Source organism: Oryza glaberrima, chromosome 1 (assembly GCF_000147395.1).
Source record: "Oryza glaberrima chromosome 1, OglaRS2, whole genome shotgun sequence".
NCBI lineage: Eukaryota > Viridiplantae > Streptophyta > Magnoliopsida > Poales > Poaceae > Oryza > Oryza glaberrima.
In genome coordinates this window covers 35,077,092-35,098,730 of record NC_068326.1, presented here as the reverse complement: position 1 = coordinate 35,098,730, position 21,639 = coordinate 35,077,092, and the positions used below count along the sequence as shown (strand labels likewise).

Genomic DNA, 21,639 nt, shown 5'->3' with positions numbered 1-21,639 from the left:
TCCTGAGCTGCAACCCTAGTTAAGGTAAATAAGTCATTTATTTATTTCAAGGATTGCAATGATTCATATTTGTCACCGTGGGTACCAGCGCTATGTCCTGGGATTGGTACTGAGATCGCGGTCTCGTAGGAAGCGGTTCGCACCGTTTTTCCGACGACACGCCCCTGTCAGGTACCGTTGTACGGCGGTGCCGGATTGGGGTGTGACAGAATACTTGTAAGGGTAAATTTTTATCACTAAACTACCCATACTAGAGTATCACTGGCCTTTTATATCATCCCAAGATCCCAACTAGTCAACAATTCACCCATCCCTAAGGAGACAAATAAAGTATTTTTATCTCTGTCCTTGATACTCGGCCGAGGGCTAAAACTGGCTATATTGTGGGACAGAAGGAGTGTACTACTTTAAATGCTATTCCATCCGTCTCATTTTAAGCGCAATCATGAGTTTCTTTTTCCAAATTTGATCGTTCATCTTATTTATTTATTTTATGATTAGTATTAGTATTATTATTATTATTATTATTATTATTATTATTATTATTATTATTATTATTATTATTATTATTATTATTATTATTATTAGATGATAAAACATGAATAATACTTTATGTGTAACTTATATATTTTATTTTGTTAAAAAAAATAAATAAGACGGACGATTAAAGTTGGACACGAAAACTCATGGGTTGTGCTTAAAATGGGACAGAGGGAGTAAAAATTAGGCTCATATGGTTTTACTAGCATATGTCATTTTTGTAATATTCATGACCTATCTTATGTTCCATTATCTCCCTCATGTCTTGGCCCTGGTTGAATCATCTTCCTCAATCGTAAAACCAGGTATAACGCTTCTCGCATATTTGAAAATCGATGCAAATCAACTTTTTTAGCGGTTGCGAAGACGGTTTTGTCCTATGTGAGACTCATAAGACTCACATGTCGGTGAGAAAAAAGATTAAAAAACGGCCCCACATCTTAGTATTGCGGCCGTGAGTGGGGCACTCGACTGGTGCGCGCGAGAGAGAGAATGGGAAAGAAAGAGAGAGAGGAAGAGGAAAAAGAAAAGGAGGTTAATTAGGATGACTAACACATGGAGCTGTTATTTTTTTTAACTTTTTATCTCGCTTACATGAAGTCCCATGAACGCCATACAGGACGGAAACTCTTTGGAAACCATAGTAGGAATTTGATTTGCACGAGTTTTTAAAGATGTGGGAGGGGTTACAGAGAATGCTAATGGGCGGGTGATTGCTCCCCCGTCCGCCCAGCGATCACCCGCCCGCCCTCTTCCCTATACGATGCACTCCTCCCTCCTCTCCCTCCTTCCTCCTCCCCTTCTTCTCTTCTTATTACAGTACACCACACAAAATTTTTAAAAAAACCAAAAAGTTAGAAAAAAATATGTATAGAAATACTATATATAAAAAATTTGAATTCAAATTCAAATTTGAATCGGGTATGTAAACTTTTGACTTATAAACTTTGGGTCTATAAACTTTAGGTGTATAAACTTTTAGATGTATAGAAATACTATATATATAGAAAATATTTGAATTCAAATTTGAATTTGAATCGGGTATGTAAACTTTTGACTTATAAACTTTGGGTCTATAAACTTTAGGTGTATAAACTTTAGATGTATAGAAATACTATATATAGAAAATATTTGAATTCAAATTCAAATTTGAATCGGATATAATTCAAATTCAAATTTGAAACGGGTATGTAAACTTTTGACTTATAAACTTTAGGTCTATAAACTTTAGGTGTATAAACTTTAGATGTATAGAAATACTATATATAAAAAAATATTTGAATTCAAATTCAAATTTGAATTGGATATATAAACTTTTGACTTATAAACTTTTGGTCTCTAAACTTTATATGTGTAAACTTGAGGTGTATAAACTTTAGATGTATAAATTTACTAAAATAGAAAAGTAATGCGGTGCCAAAAAAGCAAACCAGGTGGAGGGGTGGAGGGAGGGAGGGGAGAGGGGATCGATCGCTACCCCCCGTCTCTGGGTGATCGATCGCCCATTAGGATCCCCCAGGGTTACACCCGGTTTTGCGATTGGAAAAAGTACACCGAACGTCCCTCAATTTGTCGTCGAGTTACAAAACGTCCCCCAATCACAAACCAGATATATGACATCCCTCAACTTACAAAACTGTTTGCATTAGGTCCCTCAGTGGTTTTCACCGTGGTTTTGTCCGACGTGGTGGCCAAATCAGCGTGGGACCCACGTGGGCCCCACATGTTAGGATGCCACGTTATCACCCTCCCTCTTTCCCCTCCTCTCCCTTCCTCCTCCTCCCCCCTCTCTCTCTCTCTCACTTCTCTCCTCTTGGGCAGGCTGGCTGGTAGTGGTGGGTGGGGAGGAGGTCGCCGGGCGAGGCGGGTGAGGTGGTCCGACGGAGCGAGCAAGCCGCCGCTCTTCTCCACTGCCTGCTACCGGTCGCGCATGCACCTCCGGTCTCCCCTGGCCTCCAGTTCTCTTTCCCCTCTTCTCCCCCTTGCTCCTCTCTCTCTCTCTTCCTTGGGTAGGGCAGCCGGCGGGGCGAGCACGGGAGAGGAGGAGGGCGTCGGCAACACACCAAGCTGCAGAGGGGGCGGGCTCGAACGTGGCGGCGGCACGGCCGACCAAGGACCATGTGTGGTCGAAGCAACCGCCGCCGGGAGCTAGAGCGGCAGTGACGATGGTCTTATTGATCTGGATGTCGCCGCAGCCGCTGCTGGAGATGGTGAGGCTGCCGCTGGTGCCTTGTGACGGGGTAGCTGATGCCGATGAGGAGACCGCGCTTCTCGCCGCAGACGCGCGGGTAGCTCGCCGCCGCCCGCGTGTACCCCGATGACATCGTCAACGGCGGCGGCAGCGTGAACGCACTGATGAGCGAGGACGAGCTCCGCGTGCTTGTCGATGCCGTGATGATGCACTACGACCAGGTGTTCCGCCTCAAGAGCTTCGCCACCTAGTCCGACGTGTTCCATGTCCTCTCCGGCTTGTGGATGAGTCACGCTGAGCGCTTCTTCATGTGGCTCGGCGGCTTCTGTTCCTCTGAGCTCCTCAAGGTTTGACACGAGTGATCACCCACTCAATTCAGTAACAAGCAAAGAATCTGAAGCTACCATTGACTGCTATTGTTGAATGATGATGATGATGTTGTTTGTGCAGGTTCTTGAGAGCCATCTTGAGCCACTGACGGATCAGCAGTTGATAGGCATCTGCAACCTACAGCAGTCCTCGCAGCAGGCCGAGGACGCGCTGTCGCAGGGGATGGAGGCTCTGCAGTAGACGCTGGGAGACACATTGGCATCGGCGGCCGCCACCGCGGTCGTCGGCGGCATAGGCGCCGACAACGTCACCAACTACATGGGACAGATAGCCATCGCCATGGCCATGCTCACCACGCTGGAGAACTTCCTCAAGCTTCGGTCAAACATCAATGGCGAACTAAATTGCTTATTACCATGGCGTGATGCGATGATTTTTTTTGTGTAGGCTGATCTACTGAGGTAGCAGACGCTCCAGCAGATGCACCGGATCCTGACCACGAGGCAGGCAGCGCAGGCGCTTCTCGTCATCAGCGACTACTTCTCGTGGCTCCGGGCGCTAAGCTTGCTGTGGCTGGCGCGGCCGAGGGACGCACGTCACGGCGTGGCAGAGCGCGTATCGCACCGACCGCGCCCCCGGCGGCACGGCCACGTACGCGCCGCAGCCACTGCATCCCGCTGTCGGCGACCTCCTCCCCACCCACCGGCCGGCCTGCCCAAGAGGAGAAAAGTGAGAGAGAGAGAGAGAGGAGGAAGGGAGAGGAGGGGAAAGAGATAGGATGATGATGTGGAATCCTGGCATGTGGGGCCCACATGGATCCCATGCTGATTCAGCCGTCACGTCAGACAAAATCGGGTCAAAACCACCGAGAGACCTAAAGTGAACGGTTTTGTAAGTTGATGGATGTTATATATCTGGTTTTGCAGTTGGGGGATGATTTTGTAACTCGATGACAAGTTGAGGGACCTTCGGTGTACTTTTTCCTTTGCGATTTAGGGGCACGATTCAACCGGTGGCAAGACATGAGGGAGACAGAATAGACTTATTCATCCACAGTTCCGTCGTGGCATCGTAACATGGGCCCGAACTCTCTTGGGCCAGAAGGTTAATGGGCCGTCATCCAGCCAGGCTACCGTGGTTTAGGCCCAACCGCGGCCGAAAAATCCCGAGTCGTGCTCGTGCACCTCTCGGTTCTCGCAGCCTCCCCTGTTCGCCCGTCTACTCCCTTCAGCAGAGTGGGACGGATATATATTGCCAACTTTTAAATCTACTACTAGTACTAGTAAAACATCAAATTTCATGGAAAAATCATCAGCTATTTAATTGTACAATGTATGTATGCACTACGCACATGCCTGCCTGCTGCAAGCTTAGCTAGCAGGATGGTATTATATATCGTCACAGTTTACTCGAGACAGCGAGATACTTGGTGATCCGGCCGTGCGCCAGCACCTCGCCGGCGCCCTTCCTCCTCACCTCCACGGTGACGCACCCGGTCGTCTCGCCGATGCCCAGAACCCTCGCCTCCATCTCGATCTCCTCCTGCGACCACGCATGCATGATCGATCAATATCCATCGCGAAGCAGCCGAAGCTCGATCACGGGTACTGTACTTACGTTTGCACGGGCTGCGTCGAGGTAGGAGACGGTGATCTCGACGGTGACCCCCGTCTTCGGCGAGCCGCCGGCGAAGAACACGGCAGACCCCACCAGGTCCACCAGAGACGCCACCGCGCCCCCATGCATGCGTTTGCTCCTTGCATTCTTCACTCATTTTTCGAGTCGTAAGCATACGTATACACATGTAAGCGTAGATGTGTGCTACTCCGTCCCAAAATATCTGAGCGGATGATTTTTTTTTTATATATAACGTGTAATCATTCGTACTATTCAAAAATTAGTATAAATATATGAAAATATATGTTAAAACTATAGTTTCTTTTATGATAAACAACAAGTTGCGACAAAAAATAATATTTTTGTAACTTTTAAATAACTAGTAAAATGTCCGTGCGTTACAACGGGTGAAAAAATTCTAATGATAATATAAGTTTTTCATCCATAATCATGTCAATGACAATGTTTGTATTTTAATGAGCGGCTTGTTTTTTTTTTATAAACGGTGTTTTTTCTTGCTCGATTTTCTCAAACTATTTTTCAGAAATAGCGCATTTATTTCTAACAATTTTTTCCTAGCATGTTTTTTCCTTTTTTTACTGATGACGAAAACCATATTTTTCTCCCCTTTTTTGTTTTGCTTTTCTTGCGTGTTTTTTGCCTATTTTTTCTGACAATTACTTTCTCGCGTGGTTTTTTTGCCTGTTTTTTCTGAATGTTATTTTTTACTTTTTTCCAATACATGAGAATATATGACGAAATAAAAACCGTGTAGTAGATGGTAAAAAATCGATGGATCCTATCCGACTCAAGCGTCCATCAATTTAGCTTTTTTCTGACAGTTTTTTCAGAGCGATTTATACTGATTAGAAATTGGACTTTGTTTCGCCCTTTTCATTGTTTTTCTCGCGTGCATTTTTTATTTTATACGAACCAGCTTTTTATTTTTTACGAACCATTTTTTGCCACTTTCTTAGGGAATCGGACAAACTTTTTTAGATTTTTTTCAGATTATTTTCGCCTTTACAGGGATCAGACTTTTTTCCGTTTTTAAAGGAATCGGATATAGCGTTTTTTTTCGCCACTTTTTTTTGCCTTTTATACGAATTAGATTTTTTTTTCCGTTTGCATCTATAGTTTTTTTACCACTTAGGGGAAATAGACTGTTTTTTGTTTATTTTCATTTTTGTGTGGCTTTTCTTTTCCTTTTTATGCACCTTTCTGCCTTTGTTCTATCCCTTTTATTTATTATTTTTTTCAAAAAAAAAAGACCAAAAGCACCTTATTGCAAGATTATAGGGACTCAAATGTAAATATAAAAATTACAGGGACTCAAATACAAATGTACAAACCCAAAAATTAAAATCATATAAAAATGAAATGCTCTCGACATGTAGGTTCCGTTTTTGCAAACAGATCTTCAATCCGGCACATCAATTTTTTTTACCAAGATGTATGGAATATCACGCTATAGATTGAAACTGAGAGAAGCGGTGCCTAGTATCTCGGACTCAAACCGAGCGGAGTGGGACTCGGATCTAGAGTTGGACTTTTTTTTTTTGTTTCTGAGAGGGAATCGCAACGAGGAGTCGGACTTTTTTTTTATTTTTATCGCTATTTTTTTACGGGACCGAGTCGGACTTTTTTATCGCTATTTTGTTTTTTCTTTTTTTTACGTTTTTGTTGGCCCGGTTTTTTTTTTGGGATCGGACAATTTTGGTTTTTTTCCCGGTTTTTCCCCCCTTTTTTCTGGATCGGGCATATTTGGTTTTTCTTTTTTTTTCGCACTTTTTTCGCCTGGTTTTCTTTATCGGGCAAACTTGTTTTTTTTTCGCCTATTTTTTTTGACGGACGATGGAAGCACATCTTATTTTTTAAGTAGTATAGAAATGAATAGTCAAGCCTTATGTAAAAATGTTAATGGCGTTGTTTGTTTGGGGACAAAGGAAGTACTCCCTCCGTTTATTATAAGCGTATCTAGGATCGATTGTGACATTTCATAGTAAAACGACTATGGACAGTTATCCATTTAAACTCATTGTATTATGAAGGGACTGTTCAAATTGATGCTATTTTCAACTATACTATTTTTTTTGTAAAGTTGCAAAAAAAATGTCTACGTTTAGTTTGTTGTCAAATTTAATAAATGCATAAGAAATCCTACCAAAATTTTGGCAATTTGTCAAATTTTGGTAAGGTTTATTTTCGCTACAATCTAAATATGCCCGCAATATTATATACAATTCTAGATGCATGTATATTGCGACAGAAAGAGTGTTTACTACTCACTACGTCCTATTTTAAGTGAAGCCATAAGTTTCCGCGCCCAATTTTAATCATTCGACTTATTTGAAATCTTTTTATAATTAGTATTTTTGTTGTTATGAAATAAATAGTACTTTACTCCTAACTTATGTTTTTAATTTTTTTCAAAAGTTTTTTAAATAAAACGGATGGTTAAAATTGGACGCGAAAAAACCAAAACTGTATTTAAAATGAGACGGTCGTAGTAGCTAAATGAGACGGACGTAGTAGCTACTAGTAGCGTACCGTGAGGCGAGGAGGGACGGTGAAGGAGCAGAGGACGCGGCCGGGCTGGATGGCGTCGACGCGGAGGCCAGAGACGGTGAACGTATCGTAGAACTTGCTGCCGTGATGCCGCCACTCCCGCAGCGCCTCGTCGGTGGCGCCGTTGCTGCCGCGGCCTGCCAGCTTCGCCATCGATCGCGGCCGCGCGCCCCACCGATAGATCGATCAGCTTCTCTCCGATGCCGCGTAGATCGAGATCGTGAATGTTTCAGTACTCCGTAGGCTGAATTTATAGGCGGCTGCACCTCTTAATCAGTTCGGCCACACACTGTATTAATCACAGGCCATAAATGGCTAGAAACTGGCCACGATTGCTGGTCGTCAGGTCCGTGTTGCAGCAATTTCTCACCTATCCACACGTGCTGCTGCTATAATTTATAGTGATTTACGATCTGACTCGTTTGCTTTGGTATGATTCTCCGTCGGTGGTGTTTCGTGGTTGGTCGGATCTTCCATTTCCATTAAATTGTTGGATTTAGTCCCATACCGTTAACGGATGATGGAGAAGCACGACTAAAAGGTAAAAACAATTCTCACCCATCAGACTAATTTATTAGATTGTGCAGACCAGTATCTAAAGTTTTAATTCCGGTTAAATCTATGATAGAGCATATCTCAATGTGATTTGGGTGACCCACGTTTGATGGGTAGGGCTGCACACTCTACAAGTGAAGAGGTATTAGAGCACTTAATTGTTGGATTTACTCCCACGTTGATAATCGATAACAGAGGACACCAAAATGTTGCCTATTATATTTCGTGCATGGGCTTTCTTTTCTCGAAGGGATGGGCTTAGTTGCTAAATCGGCCTACGATGCTCAGCGCGAGCGATCGGATAGTCTTCGCGCAATGGGCCCTAAAGTCGCTGGGCCGTGTCCGGCCGACGGCAACGGGAAAAGTTCTTCGTCTCCGCTCCTCTCCGCCGCCTCGTCTCGTCGCCTCCGCCGGCGAAGCCGAAGCCGTCCGCGCGCGCGCTAACGCGACAACCGCAACCTGCTGCGGGTCGCCGCCGCGGGCGCCCTCGGTAGAACCCCCCGCGTCGCCATCGCCCGCGAGATGCCCCACCATATATCCCGCCCCGGCGCCTTCGAGATGCCCCCCGCGCCTGCAGCAAGCAGGGCGGCGGCGGCGGGATGTACTCCGCGCTGTCGCGAATATACTCCGCCGCGCGCCGCCGCCTCGGCCTACTAATAGCCTCGCTCCCGGGCGGCCACGATGGGGGAAGGCGGCGGCGGCGGGGGCGTGGGGACGACCGGAGCAGCGCCACCAGCACCCCGGTCAGCACGCCCATGTCGATGTACTCGGTCATCGCGGCCGGGGACGACCACCCCACGCCGGCGTCGTCGGTGGCCGCGGAGGCTGCCGATGGGAGCGCCGCCGCGGGCGGCGGGGCAGCGGTCCAGCCCGCGGCCCTGCCGCCGCTGCTGCCGCCGCCGCAGATGGTGGTGCTGGCGCTCGACGCGACGAGGGACCACCGGGAGGAGGAGATCAGGATGGCGCTCAGGGCGGTGGTCACGCGCGGGGACATCCTCCGCGCCGGCGGCGACTCCCTCCTCGTGCTCGGCGTGCTCCACGCCATCACCAATCCCAGTGAGGGCCACGCTCCCCCTTCTTTTCCCACGGGTTACCTTCTCCCAGCTCTTTCTCCTTGAATTAAAACTCCCTCTTTTGTTAACTCCTACAGCTCAGAAATTGTACTTAGACGAATTAACCTACCCGAAATGCTGTCTAGTTGCATTTTGCATTTACATAGTACTCCACAATTGAAGTGGTATTACATGAGTACAAGTGGAAGCCTAAACATGTGCAAATTCTAGAGTGGGAATGGATTGTAGCACACTAGCACTTTTATCGTACATTTAGATAGAATTTTTATAGTGGCATTCTTGTTTTGTTAGTGAAAGAGATGTAAAATAGATGTGCCTAATGCAATTCTGTGCTGTTGGTCATCAATATTGGGGCAACATCTCGTTGGGTAGGACAACCTATAATGTCATGTAAGGGAAACAGAGTGACGAAGAGGAAAAAAGAAAATAAAAGAAGAAAAAAAGAAGATCCATGCATTCTTTATTCAGCGAATCACTGAAGACAAAGTTGGATTTCTGAACATCTAATTCCATCACAAGGAAACTGTTAGAATTCCTCTTTTCTTGTTTCAAAAACAGAATCCTATTCATTTATTCAAGAGATAGTCCAGCATTAATACGATGATATGTTTAGATCCTGCTTTTGTGAAATTTCACATTGAATGTCAATGATAACAGTTCCATTTTAAAAATATCTAGTCTGAAGCTGTAATAATTCGATTTTAAATAATGGTTAGCTAGTGCACCCTTATCCATCTTAGTACAGGTATGTTTGGAAATATGGATTCAGTTCCTGTTTGAGTGTTTGTGCTACTTCGAATGTTATATGTTAGCAAAGTAATGATTGCATTTACTGAAAACTTACTAGTTCTTTTTATTTTTCCTTTGTTTAGTGGGATACCAAACCAAGGCATGTATTGATTCTTTTGCCGGGACGAACTTGCGATTACTAAGTGATCAGGTTAAGGCGAAAGCTGAATTCTACCAAAACAAGCTCCATCATGACGTGGAGGAGCTAAGCAAAGTCGGGGTACCAATGCTTGCATTTATGGAGTATTTCATAGAGAAATAAGTCTTCTTTTTATGAAACAAAACTGCAAGTAGTTTCGTCTCTAATCCAGTAATCCCTGTCCAACCTTTTTCTGTCTGGATAATGAAGTGCTTCACCGATTAGATTGAAAACATGCACTAAAAATTGTGTTACACTCTGATGCTCGTTGTTTTTATTTCAGATTAATGTGACCCTTAAGGTATCTCCTGGATCACCAGCCAAGTTTGTCATTATCAATGAAGTCAAATCCAGCAAAGCTGCTTGGGTTGTACTAGATAGGTATGCACATTATGTCTTGTTTAACATTGTTACAGACTTTCTATTCTAGCAGCAGAGACAAATTACTGTCCACACAGTTCCTCTCTGCATTACAGGAGAGGATCTGTGTGACAAGTCTTAAGCCTGTTTGGTTCAATACTTGACGAGGTACTTATTTTGTAATTTTTTAGGCACTTCAGGAGAGATTTCAAGTACTTAGAAAAGCACATTGCCTGCAAGGTGGCAGTATTTCAGGATAACTTGGTGGTGCAGCCATTGAAGATAATTAGGACAATTCCACCGAGCAAAAGCATGGGGGAAGTAAAGGCTCTGCAGCACCTAGCAGTATCACTCGACCTGCGTTCGGAGACATTAGATACTGACACTCATAGTGTGTTGACCAAGTCATCACCTGTAAGTTATTTTGCCTCTCTAAGCTATCACGAGATGCATGAAACATCCAGTGTGGTCGGGAGCAGCATGTCATATTTGACACCATCAATGAGCGCCATGTCTCTCACAACGATTGACAGAACTGATTCCTTGTCCAACGGTATGGCATGTTTCTTTTGTAAAGCAAAAGCGTAAGTTAGCAACTAGTGTACTTTGCTCAAAATTTCAAACTAGATAAACGTGTAAAGAAAGAAAAGGAAACACTGTGTCCTGGTTGTATTTCTGCTATTTCATACAGATAGAATTAGAGAGCTTTTGAAAACCTTTTCTCAGAGTTAAAATTGTGCAATTTTACCCTCCAATACTTGATTTTATACAGCCCATGTACCATACCTATTTGCGCACATTACATATGCTCCTGTTGTCCTTACAGGTAAAGGTGTTGAAGGAAACATGTTCTACCACTATGATTCATCAGAGCGACCAGTTCTGTGTGCTGGTTGTGGTCTAAAGTCAGTTCTTTACATAAAGGAATCTATGAAATTCCCCTTCTCAGAGATTCAAGCTGCAACGTCTGAATTCTCAAATGAGAATTTGCTGGGTGAGGGTGGGTTTGGGCATGTTTACAAGGGCCAACTCAAGGATGGCCAGGTCATAGCAGCTAAAGTACACAAGGAAGCAAGCTCACAGGGCTATACCGAGTTCTTCTCTGAAGTACAAGTTCTCAGCTTTGCCCGGCACCGAAATATTGTCATGCTGCTTGGGTATTGTTGCAAAGAAAGCTACAACATTTTGGTGTATGAGTACATATGCAACAAATCCCTTGAGTGGCATTTATTTGGTAAGAGCTTAGTTGATGTGCAGAAAGTAATTTATATTGTGAAGATGAAGGGTGGCTAATTTACTTTGCTCGTCACTTGATGAAATAGACAAGGACGCAAACTTACTGGAATGGCACAAGAGGCATGCTATTGCCCTTGGTATAGCAAAAGGGCTGCGTTTTCTACACGAAGAATGTCGTGCTGGTCCAATTATTCATCGGGATTTGCGCCCAAGCAATGTACTTTTGACACATGACTTTGTTCCTATGGTAATCTGGAGAATACTAGATCTCAGTCACTGCTTATCTGTTTATTTCAAGATGCAAATGCTTCATGCAATCTGACTGTGATTGTATATGTTATACCATCACAGCTTGGGGACTTTGGTCTTGCAAAATGGAAGGCTAGCAATGCTTCTATCCATACAAGGATTCTGGGGCAATCAGGGTTGGAATAAACTCAAATTATTTCACCGATAAAACTTTATCTTCTAATTTATGCTAACATTTTGCTCCTGTTTTCTAAGGTCTAACAGTACCAGTATTTCTTGTCATTATTGTCAGATACTTGGCTCCCGAATATGCTGAATATGGCATAGTTTCTGTCAGAACAGATGTTTATGCCTTTGGGATTGTTCTTTTCCAGCTGATATCTGGTCGCAAGGTGCTTGATGAATGTGGAGGGCAGTGTACACATATATTACAATGGGTATTCACTTTAGTAGATCCTTCTTATTGTTTTTGTCAACCTACTTACAGTAGACCTGCACCATTCATTTCTGACACCTCAAAATTTTCAGGCTGAACCTTTGGTCGAGAGTCTTGCACTACATGAACTAATTGATGAGCGCATTGCAGAAACATACGATACGTATGGGCTGTATCATCTAGCAAGAGCTGCATATCTTTGTGTCAGGACAAACCCAGAACAGCGGCCTTCTATGGGAGAGGTTGTTCGTCTTATTGAGTCAGAAAATGAACACATCAGAGATTTGTCCCGGCAATTCATCCCACACTTTACCAAGTGAAGCAGTATTCAGAGAGAAATCGTCTGCTTTGAGTTCACCCTTAATAATACTCTGCCACTGTTGTGATTTCTTTTTCCATCTCTCTCCCGTTATCTGTTCACATGCATACAACGCTGTATGTTTGAGGAATCAGCGCTTCACTTTCTGATAGTTCTGTCTTATCTTTGTAAATGAAAGAAAAGCATCTTGTCATGTCATTGTCCTTTGTGTTACTAACATCAAATTTTGGGGCTACTGTGTAGGTGAAGAGTGTGATCTGTAGAGTACGAAAGAAGAGTGAGCCGTGCTATGTTGTGACCATTTTATTAGCATATATGTAACTCAGCAGTTTAGTTTCTGCTAATATAAAGATATGCAATCTAGGCAGCTGTTTTCCTTCAGTTTCTCCATCCGTTGCCGTTTTTAGGTGAAAATGAGTACTAATCAGATAAGGATATGAGCCATCTAAAATGCTGACATCTGCTTTTGATCCCAGCTGAACAGGTTTCTGCAGAATATAGTTTATGGGGCCATTCCAATCACTAACTTACAGAAGAAATTAAAAAAAAAACTTCTGATTAAAAAGACATTCATGCTTATAGGGAATGAATTGACCTGTGGATTGCTGTCTGCCGTCCTTTTCCAGCCTCTACAAGTTGGCAATGGAACCAGCATTCTGTTGAATGGGAAGTCTGAAATTCTGGGTCATCATTAGGCGGCCGAACCGTTTCAACGATTTGAGTTCGTAGGGGGAATAAAATGCCTTTTGATTGGATGCCTATTCCCAGGATGCAATTTCAGAAAATAAATGAGGGCAGAATGTTAGTATTACCCAAGAAGCCAAGAACCTGCAAAAGCATATATGTGTGCGCAAGAAAAGTTGCTGTTCTTCCCTCCTGGAATACTATAACGTTATCCTACGAAACTGAAAGGTGTTGTGTACTAGGAGGAAAGGTGCTTTTCCTACTAATGAAACAACAAGTTACGAGTAAACAACATCATTGGCAAAATTTTCTATGTTAATTAGAAGGCCGTGCTAAAGTTGTACTATGTCAGTTTAATGAAACAAATTTTATCTTAGGAATCTCTGAACAAGAAAAAGATGAGTAGCACTCCACTCATGCATCGTGTTGTGACAGCTTTAATGTTGACAAGGAACCATTCCAATTTCCTTTACTTGATACAACAGTTAAAAGAGAATCTGCCAAGAGAAGGATTAGAAGGAACTTGTGTTACGCTCAGGTCTCATCATTAATCTAATACTAATGGACCCCAGCCACCTCTATCAATATCAGAACTCGTCAGATGCTGACTCACACAGTGTTTTGATCAAAGCTGTTCTTGATATCCCATAGCATAGCCAATTGTTGAAATCAGCAAGCAAATGAGCAGCAGACGCCATTGCTGTTCCAGCTTGTAGGCAACCGATCAAAAACTGCAGAAACAAGGAATTCAGGTACAAGGATTTTTGCGTCCACATCAACTATAATTAAAAGCCAAGCTTCTCCATCGTTCGGGATTAGCAAAGAACACATATTCTGAATTGATAGTTCTGTACATTAAATGAGGAAAGGAATCATGTGTGTCATGTTAAGCGTATTGCGTCAAAAAAAAAAAAAATGCTAAACATACTGTACACATAAGCAGGAATTTGTTCAGGGATAAAAGCATCTCGAAATGTCTGCGAGTATCCGGAGAAGCTCTTCCTGATGACTTCCTACTCTGAACATGGTACTTGACTAGGTTTTAGCCTTTTCTGCCTGCGGTTTCTTGCTGAAAGATGACATAAGTCACAGGATTATTACTGTGAACTGATCAACGTCAGGAAAAAGACCTGTGAACTGATGGCTTCTGCAGAACCAAGGAGCCCATGGAATGAGATGGTCAGATGTTTTTCTTTTTAATAAACTCAACTTTACATGAAATTAACAATCCTTTGCGTGGTAAACTGGTAATTCAGTCAGAGTTTAGAAGGATACATCCAAGTAAACATCACACACACTGAAAGGCTAGATAACTATGGCCATTATTATAGCTTAAAGGTTGCGTCTACTTTGCTTGCCGGATCATCCAATCCAACCTTTGCCCTGAGCAACACATAGAAACTCTGAAACTGAGTAATCCTCTGTATTAAGACCACAAATTAAGCCAATTAACGGGGTCCATGCATGCTTGCGTCAACCCGCATGAGAAGATGCCATGCGATTTGGTTAACCCATCTATTAATAAATTAATCTCTACAAATCGATCTACGTCGTGGCCGATCTCTGCCAAAGCATCTCTGTTGATCTTATCACCACATTGCCTCTGTCTCTTGCTCGTCGGGTGCTTTCTGCTTTGGGAGCTCCGGGGATGAGTGCCAATTTGGGCTAGATTCGTGGCTAGGTTCATGGCGACTGCAAATCGACAAGCGAGTGGGTAGCAGTAGAGCATTAGCAAGGACAAATCAGCATGTAGAGTGGTGAGTGACACTGCCCACTAAGGGAGCAAAGATTGATCTGATCAGAGGCCGGTGTCTCGCCTGTCTTTTGGGATCGATCAATCAATCAATGGAGGCATGATTGGTCTCATGCCGTACTGTAGGTTCATTGGTTTAGTTCATTGAATCTGGACGGCCATCTGGCATTCTGGCTGGATAATCTACTCTAATCTTCTGTAAAACTGGCAATGTAAAATGAAAAGTTTCTAGCAAATGCACAGCTGCTCGAATATCTGCCTATCCGAAAAGTCTATATTCATTTTTTTAGTATGCAAAACTCAACGGTAGGATTCAGAAAATGAATTAGTAGAATTTAGAAGCAATTCGATACATACCAGCTATTTCTTAATATTTCCGACTCAATTAGATAGCCTTATTACTTGAAAATGAATTAGTAGCTAGAAGCTAAGATATCTTAGCTTATCAAGTGCATGTTCACTTTGATTCAATTTTTAACCCTACTATTTTTTTCGCAAAGTTACTTAAAAAAAATGTCTACGTTTAGTTCGTTACCAAATCTGGTCAATACATAAGAAATCCTATCACTTGCCAAAAATGTATTGCTAAATTTTTTGCATTACCAAAACTTGGTAAGGTTTATTTTAGCTATAATCTGATCAAGCCCCAAGATCCGATGCTTGGTTGTTTCTCATAAGGCCTATTCCGCTGTTAGGGTTGTGGTTGCGCCGTATCCAGCCAGAATAGTGTTATAAACAGCATGCATAATGTGCGACTGCAGATGCTACCACTGCTGTCGAACATGCCAAAATTTACAGCTTGATCGAATAGCCTCGCTGCTTGAAAATGAGTTAGTAGACAGAAGAGGAAAAATCCACATGCTAACCGTTTTTCAAAATTTCTAGCCCTTGCTATTCAGGTTTCCTTTTATTGGGTACTAGTGCTATAGAATATAGACACACCTAAATTAATCTTTGCACAGCAGGAGTGTGCATTACGTCTATTCCAAATAAACCAATCTAGATTGGGACGCCTAATACAATAAATCCGGGTTATGTCTAAATTCAGGTTAGCGGATATAGCCATAGATGCAGAAGCACAAAATTTCTGCTGGGCCTTCTACCGGCCAAGCCCGGTAAAAAATAAATAAATAAATCGTGACCTGATAGAGCAAGGCGTACGATCCCTCCCTTCGGCCCTTCCAGAGCCTTCCCGGGGGCAAAAGCTTCCAGGCCTGGAGTCCGGACAGCGAACTCCTCCCGTTTTCCCGTCCCCGCATCCGCAAATCAACGGGGATAAAAATCCCGGGGCCCTAACCGCCCCCGCCCCCCCGACGCCACCGCCCACGTGTCCTCTCCTTCCACCCGCCACGCGCCACCTCGGGCCGCGTCGCTGCCCTCCCCGGTGGCGTCCTCCTCCCCTACAAGAACCCGAGCCCTCCTCCCCTCCCAACCCAGCCGCCAGTTCACAGCTGCGGCAAAAACCAAAAACAAAATTCTCCCCCGGGTTATCGACTGCCTCATCTAGAGTTTCTTCTTTCTTCGCGTGTTCTTGGAGGAGGAGCGAGGACTAGGTGAGTAAGAAAGGAAGTTTCACGTCTTATGGGGGTGAATTCTTTTGCGGGATTTCTTGGCCTTTGTGTCAGGGATTCGTGGTAGATGCTGATGAGGAGATCGCCCTCTCTCGTGGTTTGGATCCCATGTAGTTTTCTTGGATGCCGTATGAATCTTTGAGCTTTACTCTGCATTTCGGGAGGAGCTGTTTTGTTTGTGTGGCTGGCTGTGCGCGAAAGCTACTGCGATCCTTAGCGATGGAGTTGTTTTCTTCTTTTTTCTCCCTTTCTTGAAGATATTTAGACCAGGTCACTATCAGTCTTGAACGGATGTTATCTGCGTTGGAGATTGACTCCGTTATCATTCGCTCATTCATCTCGCCTCCAAATGATTTGAGCTTTTTCTTGGTGAATTTTCCTGGATTAGCTTCTCGTGGCCCGGAATCATCTGAAAGCCTAGCTTTGTTGCCTACTTGCCTCTTGTTGATTGGGATTTGCGGTGCCGGCCACGCCTCTGGTGTTTTAGCGACAGAAGGGATTGAATTTTTCGGCCAAATCAAAGGCTGGGCAGCTTGCGCCTCGCCTCCTCCTTGCTTGCCGACTCATCTGCATTTGGGTTTAATGCGGTTCTGACCTTTACAAGGAGCTCCTTTTTTTATACAAAAGGAAAAAAAAAGTTCGGTTTCTGCTCAAATTGCCACTTGCAGAGAATACGTGCTTTTTTAGGAGCTCCTTTGAGGTACCTTTCTGTGTGTTCCCTATAAGTTTCTCTAGGAGATTTTTATGATAATATTCTCATCTAGATGGTGTAGAATTGTTGATAGTAAGGTTGCTCTTTCTGAATTATCTCTCCATTCTTAGCTCTATTTCGGTTCTTTTGAAGATTTGAGTTTTTCAGTTGCAAAACGACTTTATGATTGCTCCCATCTGTTTTGTTGAGTTTTTCTGGGATTAATTTGCTATATTCTGGTAGCATCAAGTTCAGATTGGGATTTGACATCAGTGCAGAGTCCCTAATAACTTCACTGTTGCTTGCAGGTTAGCTGTATTCGGAGCTTCAGATTATCCAAAAAAAAAAAAGAATGGACGGTGAGCAGCTGATGAGTGGTGAATTGGACAATTCGTTCAACGCACTTATGGTTTCTGGAGAGGGTGAGAGTGGACAGGCACATCATGAGGGCACAGGGACTACCTTGTTAGGTTGGAAGGACCTTCCCATGGAGCTGCTCCTGCGGATATTATCGATGGCTGGAGACGACAGGATGGTAATCGTGGGCTCTGGTGTTTGCACCGGTTGGCGTGATACATTAGAATGGGGAGTCACGAATCTTTCTCTTTCGTGGTGAGTTTGGCAATTTGCCTTCTCCTCCCATTCCTGAATATGATTCTCACGAAACATTTATATTCTTCGTGTCGTCTCTATCTGACCTTTTATGGGTAGATGGCTCACATAGTATTGACATGTTGAATATTAGAGACATAGAAGAATTGTTATGTGATAATATCACAAAATAGTTATGTAACTTTTAAATTGGATGCTTTTATAGCTAAAGAAACTCCGGATTTTAATTTTGTAGTGTTTATAGAAACTTGCCTGTTTGCCACTTATGATGTCTGACAAAAATATTCTGACTGGCTTGTTCCAATGTTTTCTATTGAGTCATAAACATCTTTTTTGAAAGAACCCAGCGAGCTGGTTTTATATTATAGAAGAAGTTAGAGAACACAAAAACTATACAGAACAGAAGGCAGGAGAGGCATTCGTGAAGGAACTCTTCCTGCCTGCACTCCTGAGAAAAAACAAAAGCCTAATCTCTTAACATAAATACACTTCACTCCCTTGGCACCTACCATTTCCCACAAATGAAGCTCATCTATGATCTTGCCAGCAAGTGCTGATGGTGTAGACTCCTTCCCTCTGAAAATGCGATTGTTTCTTTCCGTCCAAATCTCCCAATGGTCAAGAAAACTGAACGTAGTCCTTTCTGTTGCAACTTTTCTGCCTCATCTGTTTGCTCGCGCCACCAATTGAGAAGAGTATTATCTGTGGTCACATTGAGTCATAAACATCATTTGTTGTGTTACTAGTTTTTTGCAAGGTGGTGCAAATGCTTGTTTGATTGAAACTTTTGATACTAAGACAGTCATACGAGAGTTTAAGAAGCATGATCAGATAACTTTGTATTGGCAATATGGTTTAGGAGTATGTTTTATTCAGACATATTGTTTAGTGACTGCAAAACCTCGTCATTCTGAACAAAATTTTGATTGCATCTGTGGACAATAGGCTGTTGGTTAACCATGGAGAGTGTTGTTTTCAGGTGCCAGGCTCACATGAATGACTTGGTGATGTCACTTGCTCAGAAATTTACGAAGCTGCAAGTTCTTTCTTTACGGCAAATCAAACCTCAGCTCGAGGACAGTGCAGTGGAGGCTGTAGCAAATAACTGTCATGATTTACGCGAGTTGGATCTTAGCAGAAGCTTTAGGCTTAGCGACCGATCGTTGTATGCTCTGGCACATGGATGCCCCCATCTTACAAGGCTCAACATCAGTGGATGTTCCAATTTCAGCGATGCTGCTTTGGCCTATCTCAGTAGCCAGTGCAAGAACCTGAAATGCCTGAATCTGTGCGGGTGTGTGAGGGCAGTTTCCGACAGAGCATTGCAGGTACCAAAGTAGTTGCGCCATTGCTCTCCATCGAATTCTTTCTGATCTTTATAACCTTGATGCAGGCCATCGCCTGTAACTGTGGTCAGCTTCAGTCTTTGAACCTAGGCTGGTGTGATAGTGTAACTGACAAGGGAGTGACCAGCTTGGCATCAGGGTGCCCTGAACTTCGGGCTCTGGACTTGTGTGGCTGTGTTCTGATAACAGGTAATCTCCGATGTTTTTTTTCCTTGATCAGAGGGCCTATTTGGTTCTCTACACTACCAATTAATTGGTAGTACCAAAATCTAGGTAAATTTTGGCACTATCAATTTTTTTGGTAGGGCAAAGTTAGCTAATCTATGTTTGGTTTAATACCAATATAAAGCCAAAATTTAGTATGAGAGTGAAGAAGATTATAGAATGTAGCCAAATTGAGCGTGGTCACTACCAATTGTTTGGCTTCAATCCAAATTAGCATGTTTACTATTAAAGTTACCAAAATTTTGGCAGAATGTTAAAATTGTTCAGTTTGAATTTTGAATAACATTTGCTTTGACATGCTGATTTACTCTAAACTGTACGAAGCCTGACAAAATGGCATCTGATCAATTTCTTGATCTGCAGATGAGAGCGTGGTCGCTCTTGCCAATGGCTGCCCTCACCTGCGGTCGCTGGGGCTCTACTACTGCCAGAACATCACCGACCGGGCAATGTACTCGCTGGCGGCGAACAGCCGGCGGGTGAGGAGCAAAGGCCGGAGCTGGGACGCGGCGGCGAGGAAGAACGCCGGCGCCGGCGCCGACGGGCTGGCCAGCCTGAACATCAGCCAGTGCACGGCGCTGACGCCGCCGGCGGTCCAGGCGGTGTGCGACTCCTTCCCGGCGCTCCACACGTGCCCGGAGCGGCACTCCCTCATCATCAGCGGATGCCTCAGCCTCACCTCCGTCCACTGCGCCTGCGCTCACCACCCGCACCGCCATGGGAGGGCCATCCTCTCCAACCATGCCTACTAGCAAGCTCCCTCTTGTAGAAACTAGAACAGCTCGGATTTGAGGAAGATGTAAATTAAAACCCCAGGATTGCTTACGATGGACTGGGGAAAACTGCTTCTGTGTTTGTGGATGGATGGTGTCATGGATCATATGTTTCTTTTGGATCAAAATCTCTGAAGAGTACATGCATGAGGAATAAGTTCACTTTGTGACCCTCAAAAGTGATCGAAATCTAATCCGTGACCCTAAACCACAAAACCGGATATCTCGACCCCCTAACTCTTAAAACCGGTGCAATTTGACTTCCTTGGTGGTTTTGGAGGGCGGTTTCGCTGACGTGGCGCTTATGTGGCAGTATTGACTCGGTCTTCTGTCCACGTGGTGCTTACGTGGCAGTATTGACTCGGTCTTCTGTCCACGTGGCGCTTAGGTGGCATTATAAATAAAAATATATACGTGGGACCCATTTGTCATTCACCAAAAGTATGGGTGGAACCCACTGACATGTGGGGCTCACATAAATCATATTCTCCCCTCTCTCTTTCTCTCCGCGAGTGTGGGACGGTGGCCAGCGGCGGCGGAGACCTGGGAGTGGCATTGGAGCGGTGACGGCGGCGTGCGGGCGAGGGCCGGAGCGGCGGCGGCGGCGGAGATCGAGCCCGCCGTGGAAGGTTGGCCGTCGGAAGGAAGAAAACGGGCCACGAGAATGGCCGTGTCCTCGCCACCCTCGGCCTCGTGACTGCACTATCCACCACTGTGCTCCACGCCCTCTCTGCCGGCCACGACGCACCCGTCTCCGCCGTTCTCCCGCCGCGCCCACGAACGCGTAAGGGCCGCTTGTGTCTCGCCACCGCGACTCGCGTCGGCATCCCCTCGAAGATGGCAGCATCCGGCGGTGGCTTCTCCTGCACTTGCGACGGCGGCGGCGTTGAAGGCGGGAGGAGCGGCGCGGGCGGGGGAGGCGCCGCCGCCGCCGATGGACGCGGTCGGCGTGCTGAGCCAGCCGACAACGACGCAACCACACGCGAGTTGGGAGGCATCTGCGTTGAGCATTCTCCTGCTGGTTGCCGAGGCAATCGGCAAGGGGCGACAGATGAGGACTGGCTGGACTGCGGCTAGCAAGCACAAGCGGTAGCAACAGGCAGTGCATGTGTGTACTAACATCAAGCGGCAAGCCAACAAGCAAAGGGCTGACTGGTTCACCGCGTTGTCCTCGACCATCTGCCTCGTCGCCGCTTCGCTGATCAGTGCCCAGTGATCCGAGTTGAATAGCCAGCACCTTCCCGGCGAGCACGTTCCTATACGTAGCACTGGCTGTCGAGCTCCCCCGGCGTGCCGTGGTCCAGGTGCACCCACGCCGTCTCCTCCGCATCCGGCGGGCACACGGCCCGGAGCTCGTCGCCGTACTGCGCGTCTTCGTTCACCATGGGTATATCTGCTGCGAGAAGGAGGAGCAGCGCGAGCGCGTCGAGGCGGTCGGAGCGGACGGTGTAGCTGATCGCCTGCGGGCGGCGGCGGTGCCCGGGCTGAGCTCCACCGCGGCGAAGATGGAGGAGACCACAGCGGCGGCGGCGGGAGGCACACGCGGCGGGGTACGGCGAGCTCGGCCGCGCCCTGCTCGACC

The 21,639-nt window shown here is 45.1% G+C and overlaps 3 protein-coding genes across 5 annotated transcripts; 2 read left to right on the top strand and 1 right to left on the bottom strand.

Moving 5' to 3' along the window:
* Positions 1 to 4,357: 4,357 nt before the first annotated feature.
* LOC127769385 (putative esterase C31F10.02) lies at positions 4,358 to 7,470 on the bottom strand. The gene is made up of 3 exons (XM_052294947.1): positions 7,229 to 7,470; positions 4,679 to 4,825; positions 4,358 to 4,603 (listed from the first exon to the last, which is right to left on the bottom strand). The coding sequence occupies exons 1-3, from the start codon at positions 7,397 to 7,399 to the stop codon at positions 4,460 to 4,462; spliced, it is 462 nt and encodes a 153-aa protein (XP_052150907.1). The 5' UTR covers positions 7,400 to 7,470; the 3' UTR covers positions 4,358 to 4,459.
* Positions 7,471 to 7,968: 498 nt separating this feature from the next.
* On the top strand, positions 7,969 to 12,585 carry LOC127760735 (inactive protein kinase SELMODRAFT_444075-like). 2 transcript variants are annotated; one of them, XM_052285032.1, is made up of 9 exons: positions 7,969 to 8,890; positions 9,747 to 9,883; positions 10,086 to 10,183; positions 10,354 to 10,715; positions 10,989 to 11,396; positions 11,485 to 11,645; positions 11,750 to 11,823; positions 11,940 to 12,084; positions 12,176 to 12,585. In XM_052285032.1, exons 1-9 carry the CDS (start codon positions 8,401 to 8,403, stop codon positions 12,401 to 12,403), a joined length of 2,103 nt encoding a protein of 700 aa, XP_052140992.1. In that variant the 5' UTR covers positions 7,969 to 8,400; the 3' UTR covers positions 12,404 to 12,585. The 2 variants fall into 2 exon arrangements, with proteins under 2 accessions (XP_052140992.1, XP_052140994.1); XM_052285034.1 differs by having other exon boundaries at positions 7,971 to 8,857.
* A 3,581-nt stretch (positions 12,586 to 16,166) lies between these two features.
* On the top strand, positions 16,167 to 20,185 carry LOC127782077 (F-box protein SKP2A-like). Of its 2 annotated transcripts, none has more exons than XM_052309147.1 (5): positions 16,167 to 16,392; positions 17,410 to 17,713; positions 18,693 to 19,041; positions 19,107 to 19,248; positions 19,648 to 20,185. In XM_052309147.1, the coding sequence occupies exons 2-5, from the start codon at positions 17,454 to 17,456 to the stop codon at positions 20,034 to 20,036; spliced, it is 1,140 nt and encodes a 379-aa protein (XP_052165107.1). In that variant the 5' UTR covers positions 16,167 to 16,392; positions 17,410 to 17,453; the 3' UTR covers positions 20,037 to 20,185. The 2 variants fall into 2 exon arrangements, with proteins under 2 accessions (XP_052165107.1, XP_052165113.1); XM_052309153.1 differs by lacking the exon at positions 16,167 to 16,392 and adding an exon at positions 16,432 to 17,110.
* The last annotated feature ends 1,454 nt before the right edge of the window (positions 20,186 to 21,639 follow it).

Coding starts and splice junctions, on each gene's coding strand:
- LOC127769385 (XM_052294947.1), bottom strand. CDS start 7,399: ATGGCGAAGCTGGCAGGCCGCGGCAGCAACGGCGCCACCGACGAGGCG. Junction 4,826..7,228: donor CCGTCCCTCCTCGCCTCACG/GTACGCTACTAG, acceptor AAATGAGTGAAG/AATGCAAGGAGCAAACGCAT. Junction 4,604..4,678: donor TCGACGCAGCCCGTGCAAAC/GTAAGTACAGTA, acceptor GCGTGGTCGCAG/GAGGAGATCGAGATGGAGGC.
- LOC127760735 (XM_052285032.1), top strand. CDS start 8,401: ATGTACTCCGCGCTGTCGCGAATATACTCCGCCGCGCGCCGCCGCCTC. Junction 10,716..10,988: donor AACTGATTCCTTGTCCAACG/GTATGGCATGTT, acceptor TTGTCCTTACAG/GTAAAGGTGTTGAAGGAAAC. Junction 11,824..11,939: donor AGGATTCTGGGGCAATCAGG/GTTGGAATAAAC, acceptor CATTATTGTCAG/ATACTTGGCTCCCGAATATG.
- LOC127782077 (XM_052309147.1), top strand. CDS start 17,454: ATGGACGGTGAGCAGCTGATGAGTGGTGAATTGGACAATTCGTTCAAC. Junction 19,042..19,106: donor TTTCCGACAGAGCATTGCAG/GTACCAAAGTAG, acceptor ACCTTGATGCAG/GCCATCGCCTGTAACTGTGG. Junction 19,249..19,647: donor TGGCTGTGTTCTGATAACAG/GTAATCTCCGAT, acceptor CTTGATCTGCAG/ATGAGAGCGTGGTCGCTCTT.